Below are 12,556 nucleotides of genomic sequence, written 5' to 3'. Positions count from 1 at the left end.
ACCAGAGAAGGATATCATGTTTGGTATGGTGGAAGGTCAGAGAAAAAGAGGAAGACTTCCAGTGAAATGGACTGGCCAAGTGGCAGCATCAATGGACTCAAACGTGGCAACAATAATAAGGTTGGCCCAGGATCGGGCAGTATTTTGTTCTGCTGTGCATAAGGTCACTATGAGTTGGCACCAATTTGATGGCACCTAACAACAACAACAACAAATCTTTATGGTAGCAGATAGCCTCATATTTCTTCCGAAGAGTGACTAATGGGTGTGTATGGCTGACCTTGTGTTAGCAGTACAACACACAATCCACAAATGAGATTGAGGTGGCCAGTGATACAGGAAGCCAATATGCTAGCCAGGAAAACCAGACAAGGTATTGTTCTGGATACCGAACAAACCAAGTATTTCCAGAAGAAGCAACAAACTAGTAAAAACTGTTTGTAGGTCAACAGAATATGAACTGAGAATGTTGGCAATTGAATATAGATAACAAAGTCAATGGTGGTGATGGTGATGTGCCGTGGAGTCGGGTCCAACTCATAGCAACTTTGGCTAGAGTTTCCTAGACTGTAAGTCTACAGGAGCAGAAAGCCTCAACTTTAACTTACCGAAAGGCTGGTAGTTTTGAACTGCTGACCTGGAGATGAGCAGCCCGACTCATAAGCACTATGCTACCAGAGTTCCCTTGTTTTGGGGTTGTTATTGTTGTTGTTAAATGTCATTAGTCAGTTCCAACTCATAATGACCCTGCATAGGGTTTCTGAGGAGTGGCTGCTAAGTTTGAACCACCGACCTTGCAGTCCAGTGCTTAGCCTACAGCTCCACACCAGTACTCCTGTTTTGGGATGCTGTTATTAAGTGCCGTCAAGTCAGTTCCAACCCATAGCGACCCTGTTTAGGGTTTCCAAGGAGCTGGTGAGCTTGAACCGCTGACCTTGCAGTTCAAACAGCTTTGCAGTCTGGCACATTAACTCACAGTGCCACACCAGGACTCTTTTGGAATAGTAGGATCAAAAGCCTGTTAAGAATGTGTTCAAGACCATCTATGAGAAAAGCAAATGGAAACTGTGAGCACAGGAAACGTTCCAACAGTTTATCTGCAAATGAATGGAGAGAAATAGGACAGAAATCAAGAGAGATTTTTATTTTTTTTTAATGAGAGAAAGGACAGTGTGCTGAGAAACACCCATTTGTTTAACATTGATTAATTTCTATTACTATATATTAGGTTGATGATTCAAAAGAAAATGCAAATGCTTTAATAATGAATGGGATATAATGTAAAAAATGAGTTCTACAAATGACTAAAGATGTCATTATTAACACTAAACATTCACACAGAGCCCTGCTTCATGGTGGGAACAAGTACTGCAAGACTACTATATTCTTGTCTGCATATCCTGACACTGGATCACTCTTTCTGCTTTTACATAGAAGATAATATTGTCTCAAAAACTTCTGATGCCATAGTAACCTTTTTCAAAAACACAGAGTACACCTAATTTTATGACTCCAAAGGAATTTTGTGTAAGGCTTCTCATACTGAATGTTTAACTCGGGATTAATTTTAAATAATTAAAATAATGCTTTTTAAACCATGGGATGAAAATTTGGTATCTCTTAAAAATCGATCCTAAATCTACTCAGTTCTTTTCTGTGTTCATAATTTTTAATTTTTTACTAGTTCATTCTCTAGTTCATTGCTTTGTAAAAATCTGATTTTCCTAAAGTCCCGCTAGAAATATAATCGTTGCTCATAATTACTTTCCAATTCTTTATCAGATCCAATACTGCTGCTTCTACCTACTACAGATAAAAATGAAAACTCTTTATTTCGAATACCCTATTTAATATTCAAGCCTCACAATTTCAACAAGTTTTTCAATATCAGTACAATTTTCAGTATCAGTACAATCCATAATAAGTTAAAATGAATGATTGTTTTGTCAATATAAGTAATTATGTATTTTAAGGGCTCCTTGAGTGGAATAAAAAGGAATATCAGGAAACCTGATTACAGTAAGCTTGCAAGCCTATCTTCAGCCTATAACTTATTGGAATACCAAAAAAGGGTTCTCGAACTTGCTCAGTGAAATAGGTTTCTTATGGAGCCTTTGTAGTGTATGGGACCTTAGGAGGAATCCTAGGCTCCATACAGAACGTTCTGAGGTGGGACATTCCCACTTGAAATGACAACCAGACCAGCCTGTAGCAGCTAGAGGAATAGAGGATACATCTTGAGAGAAAGACCAGCAGGAAAAATCAAAATCAAAAACAAAAATGACAGTCTGATTGGTTACTACAAGAACAATCAAGTTGTTCTCTAGAAAGCCATCAAGTCAAGAAATCAAATCCCTCTAGGACAAATCCCCCTCCAAGACTGAAGCTCAAAGGAAACACATGAGCAAGCACATAAGTTTCCTGGAGACCACAATGGTCTACTGGTGAGTGGAAGAGGGGGAAAGACAGAAATGAAGAAATGGGCTGAGTTCAGCCATGTTCCATACACTCCCAATGACCTGGAGATGAGAGAGAGAAGATGAAGGGCTGGTTGGTCGAAAGTATGGTGAGACCTGGGGACTAATGAGCCCATTGACAAGGCCATAGCTAGGGAGGGCTAGAGCTGACAGTGAAGCGTCCAGTTGGTATGAAGTGAGGGAAGAGGCACAAGAACTCCCAAACTTGCAGATAGTACCCATTTGACCTACCTTCGATGGCTTGATGATCACAATTAGACTAGAAGAAGATTTTAAAAAAATGATAAAGAAAATAAATATATATTGCTACAATTTGATGAACTTGACCTATACTTATGGATGTAGTAGCTCAAAATGCCAACTGACAGGGAAAGAATCTTCACATCAAGAATCAATCTTACCCTCTCTGTACACAAGGTTGATAGGGGTGGGCAACTTAGACATTGGCTACCTAAAATGGGGGTGCTATAAGGCACGAAGTGACTGGCTTACAAGTTTCCAAGAGAGAGTTTAGTTTCAGAGTGTGCAGGGGAAAGTAGAATCCCTACTGAGTAGTGTTCATCTTGTCTAGATGGGTCTGATGAAGGAGATGGGGATAAGATTCTTATGATTCAATAGTGTGTAATTGTTATCATAACTAATTGTGATTGTCACAACTGTAAAGGTACATGTTTTGTAACATAAAGGGTGAGTGGTTAATCTTATATTCCAGGAACAGAGGTCCCTAGGATCATCAAGGGAGAAGAGCATGAGCGGAACGGGGACCCTATCCAGAGGAGCAGTAACACCACAGATGGAGGCAGAGATGATGACATGGAGAGATAGAGCAGCTGAGGACTCTAGGCTCAGAGAAAGAGAAAGGCTGTGTGCTGGTGGCAAGGAGACAGGCTTGCAGAATATTCCCTTTGGTTGTTTAAATGATTATATATTCCTGAGTGTTTTTTTGTACATAAAAAAACAAAACAAAAAACAACCAGAGGGAATAGACGTAAACACTGTTGAATGATGATGCATGGAGGGGATTGTAATCATTGCAATGAAACGAAATATAATAGGATGAGTGTAAAACCAATGTTCTCCCATGTAAACTATCACTCAATTGGCAATAAAAACATTAAAAAATAATAAAAGATTTTCAGTCTCAGAAACCCTAAGGCTCTATTTTACTCTGCCTCATTATGGGTGTGGCACTACAGGAGAATGTTGTTAACAACAGCAACCTATGGTCGCTACAGGTTGGAATTGACTCAATGGTAGTGGATTTTGTTTGTTGGTTTGGTTTTTTGATGTGGGAGTGAGGGGTGGGGGTCTTGTCTCATTGTCATCAGGATGACTGCTTCTGAATCAAATTTTCTTATTTTTATTGTTCACAGGATTGGCCAGTTACAGAACTCCGTATATATAACTTCCATCTGTCTGTCTGGTGTGGTGTTGGAGGTTTGAACAGCAAAGTCAGTGGTTCAGACCCACCAGTCACTCCTCGGAAACCCTCTACATGGTCCTTGGATGGCACTTGACAAACCAACTTGATGGCACTTAACAAGAACAGCTGTTGTCTGCTTATGTCAAAATGATTTAAGCTATGTTTATTGCATTAAACATCTGACTCATCCTGATAGACTTTTACATTTCCCAGTTGTTGTTTTGGTTTTTTTTTCCACATAAACTCGTAGATAGACTCTTCAGATTTTGCATGTCTTCATGAGGACTCTCCACATGCATTGTAAATCAGATCAGCTGTCCAAAAAGGATAAATTCTGATTCTAGTTACAAATTGTATAACTTTAAGGAGTCTTGGTGTAGCACTGTGGGTCAACGTGCTGGACTGCAAAGTTAATTTGAACCACAGGGTTGGCAGTTCAAGCTCACCAACCACTCCTCAGAAACCCTACAGTTGGAACCGATTCTACGGCACTTAACAACTACAAGATGTCCCTTGCATCCCTTGCAACAGTGAGGGATACAAAGTAACAACATAGTAAATGCCAACTGCTCCATTATGGCTAAGCACTGCTACTGCCACATTTTCTAAGACCTTGAAGTTTCTAAAACACTGGCCCTATTATCTAAGGAAAATAGCTTTTACTCTACAAATTGAAAACATACACTGCTCAAAATTGTGAAAGCATTAGATCCCTGATAAAAGGCTGACAATACATCTATTGACTGCCACAGGTAACCAGTGAAATGTACAGTGCTTCCTCCACACTTGAATCAAACAGGATCTCACATATCTCTCATCTTGTTTTTGGTCAAAGAGGATAAAAGAAACTGAGAGAAAGCGCTCTTGGCTGGCACTGGCTGGGATGTTGGAGGGATGAGGAGGTGTTAGTCAGAGGGATCCGGTATCTTTTTGTTTCATTAAAACCCTGGCTTGACAGGAAACATAGGGGAAACTTACCCACAGAAATGGTGCATCCGCTCTGCAGGCCAAAACGTCGACTCTCCCACCGCTACTTAGAATAAAGAAACTTATAGTTCTCTTTCTCTCATGTTTCTGGCCACAGTCTACTTTCTTCCCTTCTTCTGCATTCACTATTGTACTCTATTCCAATCACTTAATTTTCCTTCTTAAAAGTCTGAGTGCCAAGAGTAAAAGCCCTTAGGAAGTTGTCCACGATCGTGTGCCAATTCAGTTCAAAATCTATATGGGTTCTTGGACCTGTTAAAATGAGAATGTGATTTGATTGCCCTACTTTTAGTTCACCTTTTGAAATTAAGAGGGACTAAGTGAATGTGAGGGTGAATGGAATTCTAATTCCAAACGCTGGAAATGTGATCCCAAGTTTCTCACTCGGCTAAGCATGTGCTGAATGAGTTGAGGTGGTGGCACCATTGAACATTTGATGGGGTATTAGGTCTATTGTGTCTTGTTTAAAAGCTACAGCTTTGGAAGGAATTCAGTCTCTATTTGTGCCATATATATTTACTGTTGTTGTTAAGTGCCATCGCATTGGTTCCAACTCATAGTGACACCACCGTAGGGTTTCCAAGTAGTGGCGATGGGCTTAAACCACAGATCTTGTGGTTAGTAGTCCAGTGCCTATCCTACAGCACCACGCCAGGACTCCTATATTTATTGAGCACCTACTATATGGATGAGAATGCTTTAGAGCTCAGTGAATCTATTTCTTCCAAAGACCATATACCTTCAAGAGAGTGCACTATGGAAACACCTGGGAAGTGTCAAGCGAGTCGTGCAGAGGATGCTGTGCAGAACAGTGAATGACACTTATCTGTGGGAGGAGACAGTGATGAAAAGATGATGAGGAATGGATGGGGATGACTACGAATGCATGGGGCCAAAAGTCACCACAGAAAAAAGGAACAGTTGAGCTAAAGTAAAGGAGCACAGATTTGGAGATGTTGGTAAAGCTGGACAGGGAGACTGAGTGCAGATTTTGAAGCAGCTTGCATGCATTGGTAAGTGCATCAATCATAGAGTGACGTGAACCTATTGGGCCTTCTCAGTAATGAGTAGGAATGACACAGAGCTCACTCATTATGTCCTTAAAGATTCCTTTAAATGGATGGAGGCCTTTACACTTCTATGTGTCATTACTGACGTCAATGGCAGAAGAACTTCTGACAATTACAAAAAGCATACAATGTCCGTAAAAGATGCCTTCCCCTAAAAATCCAAGTTCATTTATACACTACAAACTCTACTATTCTAAACTTTCAAAAAGCTTTCTTACCTTGGACAAGCATTAATCTAGGTCAAGTGATAACCACATTTTAGGAAGATAGCAAATTGGTGACAATTTCCTCGGTATATGTGGAATGGATTTGTTGCTATTTTTGTGCCTGTGTAGGTGTGTTAATAATGTGGAACTCTTCAGCTGTGTTTTGAGTAACTAATACGTGTGCTTGGGATTTTCAAGGGAATGAATGAAGATATAAATATAAAACAGACAAGTAATGGATCACTGACTACATATATGTTTTCTGAGAGGGTTAATCAGTGAGACTATATACTCTAGTCTACAAATCCTAAGTAGGCTTGCATGTGAACTTGTTAAAATTTTCTCACTGGAACTGCATAGTCTGGCATATTGGATTGCAACAGAATGCAATAAACAAGCATGATTACTTCCACCCGGAGAATGTCCATATCAATCACTGCTTGGTGACCTATTTTCTGTGAGTTTACTTCAGCAGTACAATCACACAAACGAATCTCTAGCAGAGTTTGTGTCACAGCCTCAAAGTCTCCCATTAAACACACACACACAAAGAACACAGCTTTCCTTATATGTTTATACGTGAAATTTGAGGCATGAAGGTGTACTTTTCTGCCAGTATTCACAAAAGATCCAACTTGCCTTACGTGTTCTTATCACCAGTAGAAAGCTGATTTGGCTAAATAATTTCTTATCTTCACTTGAGTCTGATACAACCTAACCTCTGTAAAAACTATGTTCTTGTTATTCAAACGGACAGGTGTAGCATTTTAATTGTAAATAGGAAGGAGAAAAGAAGAGGATGTTTTGAAACGCTTCCTTCAAATAGCAAACAAGAATACTTTCTTAGGGGTGGTTTATCTTTCTTGCTGGGTGGGCAGGTTGGCATACATTTTTGAAGAATTTCTGGAGGAACACAGAAGTATGTTATTATTTGCATGATTTTTACTGTTAAGCAGATGATACTGGACAGTGTTTTAAAAGTCATAAAAATTAGATAGATAGGAAGCTAATAAGTTTGGAATCATAGGCAAGACGGAAGCAGTACTGGATTCTCTGGTCGGATGGATAGCATTCAGACTGCGGTATCTTAAAGGATGGAAGGGCAGCATGCACTAGGCACATTTAGCTAATTAAAAGTGATTCAACTCATTATGCTGCCTTCACAGGAATCCCTTTTGCAGACAGCGTCATGCTTGGTGTTCAGAATTCTTCAGAGTAGCCAACTCAGTGTGCCAATTTGTTTTTGAAATTTTAGTACCTAGAGTTAACCTTTATCACAAAATAGCAGCTGCTACTACCAAAAATTAGGGCTCACACTGAAGCAGGGCATATAAAATATGCAAATACCTTTATCTCTGGAAATTGTGTGACACATTCATAGCTGTGAAAGGTGAACAGAAGACACAATCAATAAGAGTGTTTTCATGCACACATTTAGCTTATGTGTTTTTCCTACATGCACCATTATTTTGAATGTGGTAGGGTGAAACAGCAAGGAGAACAAAATCCATTTCCAAGTGGAGATGCAAAAGCCAAGCACCTTCTGTATCCAGGCATCTCCTTTCAACAATAATGTCTTGTTTGTTTCTGAACAGAGTAGGGGAAAAAGGAGGGAGGTAGTGGTGGTGGTTGAACGACCACAAAAAAGGCTTAAATTATTACATGGACAGCATGAATGAACAGCAAGTGTTCCCTATTCAAGAGGAAGAGCTGTTGCTCATATGCTCAGAGAGACATTTTCTCCTGAATCCATTGCCTTATTCTGTCTCTCTCTTTTCCCCTTTATTTTATCTCTCCTATTTTCTGCTCACAGTCTTACAACCTGATCCATACCATCAAACATGTTAATTTATTCTTCTATGTTCAGGTATGCTTCCATCAGCGTAAGAAGTACATCTGTAAGCAGACTAACTCCTTAGAGATGAAAGGTATGTGCTAAAGTTCCAAGCATAGTGTTGACTACACAGATGAGTATCAATGAAGAGCTGCTGAACTGAGTTCCACCGCCCAGAACTAGACCGAGGCTCTGTGCAGATAAATAGCGTTGCGTTCAAGTCAAAGGCTAACATTCTTCTTGCCCTTTTTTATGACGGAGGCAGGAAAAGGCCAGGATTAAAAGATCCAGAATATTTCCTACCACGATACTTAATAATTGGAGTCCTGGTCTGGTGCTGGACAGCTAACCAAAAGCTTGGCAGTACACATTCACCAGCTGCTCCTCGGAAATCCTATACAGAGTCGCTATGAGTCAGAACCGAGACCACGACGCACCACCACCACCACCACAAGTTGTAACTGACTCCATAGCACTTAATAACAACAACAATATTTTTTAAATGTTCCTGAAATTAAGTATCCTTTTCCCAAAGATTATATAATGTGTCATGCTCAGAGTAAAGCAATATAAAAAAAACACCTATATGCATGTCTCTCTGTGTGTCTTTGTATGTTATATGCATATGCATGCATGTGTACTACTATTTGCCATTTGCTCATTCTCAAAGCCATTGAAAGGAACTTTACCAAAACCAAGTATTTTTTTCATAACTAATTCATTCAGCTATACTTTTTAAATAGAAAAATGTCTTGCATCCAACTCTTATATAGTACAATATATCTGATTGTTTTTCCTCTTACAGACAGAAACTATGTTTATATTTCACGCCTTCATACTCGCCACTTTCTGCCTTTGCTAACTTTAATGGCTCATTAACTTAGAACTTCATGTATCCTTAATGTATCTTAAGAGCAGATGACAAAATTCTATTGCATTTTTCATGAATTAAAAGAAAGAGCCTTTCTAAAATCAATTTAAAAATTAATTCTGGAAAGCCTAGTCTACTGACTAATTATTTGCATTGTTTTTATGTAAAACACACGTTATAAGCAATTTACAAGATGCTAGTTGATGCAAAAGGACTTGATAGCCTTCGAGTGATCTGCCCTACTCGATACTAAGAAAGCCTGTTCACTAGCAGATGGCTTCCTAAAATGTCACCAGAGCACATGAGCTCAGTGCAGAAAGGACAGATACATGCATTTCAAAAATCAGTAATAGTTTTTTTTTTTTTTAAGGTTTTGTTTGTTTGTTTTTTATGGTCAAGTGTGACTCTGATCTCTATGAAAATAGATCATTTTAAGCAGTTTCCTCTTTTTTTGCTATTCAGGGCTCTGCGTTAATCAGTTCAGAGGAAATGTCTAGCTGTAATTGCTGTGCCTGGTAATAACAAATTTCAAGCTCTACTATTCAAGAAATAAGTAAGTTTCAAGTTGTCGTCTTCCATTTATTTCTCTTCTTTTCTTCCAGTCCAAGAAGGAGCTCTGGTAGCGTAGTGGTTACAAATCGGGCTGTGAACCTCAGGGACAGCAGTTCTAAACTACCAGCGGTTCTGCAGGAGAAAGCTGAGGTTTTCTGCTCCCATAAAGATTTACAGCCTCAAAAACCCCGTACAGGGTCCCTATGAGTCAGAACCGACTCCACAGCACATAACCACCACCAATTATCCCTACAATTGCAGATCTCTTCTGGCCCCACTTGTCCTTCCATTTTTAAATCGATGTGTTCACTAGTCCAGTTCCACCTTTTCAGGGGAAACATTTTTTTGAGGACCACCAATATTTTGAGGACCACCATGAAATCCTGGCGTGTCGCTATAGGACAAGCACTTGACTGCCAATCACAAGTTTGGTGGTTCAAACCCACCAGCTGCTCCTCAGGAGCCCTATACAGAGCCGCTATGAGTCAGAACTTACTTGATGGAATTTAATAACAACGTCTCAAATCTCCAGAGAATGGTACCATGTCCTACCAACTATGCCATTTATATCAAGTGAGGTAACATATTTGATAGTACCTGTTAAACATTAAAATAATATATAAAAAGAACATTTGTATATATAGTAAGTCCTCAGGTAATAAACATCTGACTTACGGACAATTCAAACCTGCCCTTTAGTATTGTGGAAATTTGCCTTCACTTTGAAATAACTGAACCAATCCCTACTTGCATCAAATTGCTTATGACCTTCACTTGCTCCATTGCAGCTTTTATATCACAGAAAAGGTTTCCAGTCTTTTCTTGCACTAAAGTAAGGCGAAATAAGAACTGCATTCAATTGTTTCGACATACTGATGCACTCTCCTTAAAGATACACTTAGAATCGAATCTTGTTCAATACCTGGTGTGATACTGTGAATTAAACCTCTTCTGCTTTGGTCTCTGTAATTCTCAACAGTCATTTATTGTTGTTGTTGAGTGCTGCGGAGTCAGTTCTGATTCAAAGAAACCTGGTATAGGGTTTCTGAGAAGCAGGTGGGTAGGAATCTTGCAGTTGGCAGTCCAGTGCTTATCCTACAGTACCACACCAGACTCCAATGACTGGGTTGTTGTTATTGTTAAGTGCTGTCAAGTTGGTTCTGACTCAAACTTACCCTGAATAGAATGGCTGAGGAGTGTAGCTGGTTGATTTGAACCACCAACCTTCTGGTTATCAATCCAGTGCTTATCCTACAGCACTACACCATGCAAACAGGGTATATGGAACTCTGGCATGAGGACTGGTTAAATTTGTCGTACTGCTTGACTTAAAGGAACTATCTCAGAAGCAGGAAAAGACAATCCTGGGACCATCAAGAAAGAAGATTCCTGTACAGAAAAGCAGCAGAGGCAGAGGTGGTGGCAAATACAGTGCGGCCGGTTTCCTGGCCCATAGATTAAGTGAAGTTGAGTGCTTGCTGGCAGAAGGCTAGATTGTAACATGGTCTTTTGGGCATTTATCTGCAATGCTAAAGCATTTTGTAACACTTGCAGGAGCAGAGCAGAGGTTAAGGGGTCATGTAGCTAAAAGGCAGAGAACAAGAGAGGTGGGTGGTATGGTTGAGAAGAGGTGCTTTTGACCAGAGAACCGCTGTATCTAGAGTTTTTCTCATCCTGAAGTGTACGTACCCTGTCAACTTCCTTAATAAACCCATAACTGTACTGTCTTTGACTTCGGTGTGGCCATTGCAATGGATTAGCAAACCCAGAAGAGAAGAAGCACAGTGTCATGGGAGGGATGGTTCTTGTCAAATAAGGTAAAGGAGATGGGAGAAATCAGCCTTGGGCTGGTGACTCTTCTTCCTTTGAGTAACGCCAGAGGAGTTCGGACACAGCCACCCCTCACTTTTTTTTTTTGCAACTGGGTGCAGCCTGTACCTCTCCAAATGATCTATCCATTTTATTCTACAGAACAGTCTTTTAACTGAGTTTGGGTGAGTCCCAAACTCATTCTGCTTGAATACAACCTAAACTCCAAAGCCTGAGTTCTCTTCAGACAACGAGGAGATCAACTCACGTCATTCTGCTGCTCAGAATCCTTCAACAGTTCAAACTGGATCCCCTCTCAATTCCAAACATTCCAATTGACCACCACAAGTCCCAGCTACCATTTTAGGCTTCTCCACCACTACACACCCTTCTACTTTGTCTGTCCAAATACCTCCAATTCCATCTCCTCCAAGAGACCCCCCGGTGATAACATGTTTTCACAGTCCCTCAAAACTCTCTCTCATACTCTGTAAACTTTGTCATGTGTGAAAGCTGTTGACTTACAGATAGTTCTCTCTTGTTAAGTTTACATACCACTAGGGGGAAATCCTCCCTTGTGAACACTTACTGTTATTGTTAAGTGTTGTCGAGTTGGTTCCAGTGGATTTGAACCACTGACCTTGGGGTTAGCAGTTCAGTGCACATGGAAAATGTTCTATAACAAAGTACTGAACTGAGTACTAAGAATATGAAAATGATCGTTTGTATCTTGTAGAAAAGTCTAAGGTTTATTTATTTATTTTTAAACTTTTTATTATGAATCAAGCGAAGGTTTACTGACAAGATCATCAGTTCTACATTCAACAAATCATGTCATTTGTTTCGTCTCAATGATTGCAATCCCCTCCGTGGAACAAGAGTTGTCCTGTTTCCTCCCTGTGGTTACTCATGTACAAAGATCCTCCTTCAAGCTCTTATATCTTTATGGGATATATAAATACATATATATTTCATGCATCCTCCCATACCTATTCAGCCTGTATCTCCATTCATATGTCTACACACAGAACACTGATTCCAGGGTTGTGTCTACATCAACTATTTACCGCTATCCCACTGAGCCCTTGCATACCTGTGTCATCATCTAGCGTCATTATTTTGCCAACTTCCCTCTTCTTGTATACCACCCTTTCCATCATCCAAGTTGGAATCCTGATGTGGCCCTGTGGGCTAATGCACTGGACTGCAAAGTTGGTTTGAACTGCAAGGTTGGTGGTTCAAACTCACAAACTGCTCCTTGGAAACGCTATGGGTCGGAACCTACTCAACAGTACACAACAACAACAATCACTCAAGTTAACATGTA

General features: G+C 39.9%; 1 protein-coding gene across 1 annotated transcript in view; it reads right to left on the bottom strand.

Moving 5' to 3' along the window:
• Positions 1 to 12,344, bottom strand: part of PTPRZ1 (protein tyrosine phosphatase, receptor-type, Z polypeptide 1) — a 270,808-nt gene extending 258,464 nt beyond the window's left edge. Inside the window, exon 1 of the mRNA XM_006859363.1 lies at positions 12,323 to 12,344. Within this exon, the coding sequence (XP_006859425.1) occupies positions 12,323 to 12,344 (22 nt within the window). The remainder of the gene's footprint in view (positions 1 to 12,322) is intronic.
• Between the last annotated feature and the right edge of the window lie 212 nt (positions 12,345 to 12,556).

The sequence above is a fragment of the Chrysochloris asiatica genome, unplaced genomic scaffold (assembly GCF_000296735.1).
Source record: "Chrysochloris asiatica unplaced genomic scaffold, ChrAsi1.0 scaffold00032, whole genome shotgun sequence".
Taxonomy (NCBI): domain Eukaryota; kingdom Metazoa; phylum Chordata; class Mammalia; order Afrosoricida; family Chrysochloridae; genus Chrysochloris; species Chrysochloris asiatica.
This window is presented reverse-complemented; position numbering and strand designations above follow the sequence as displayed.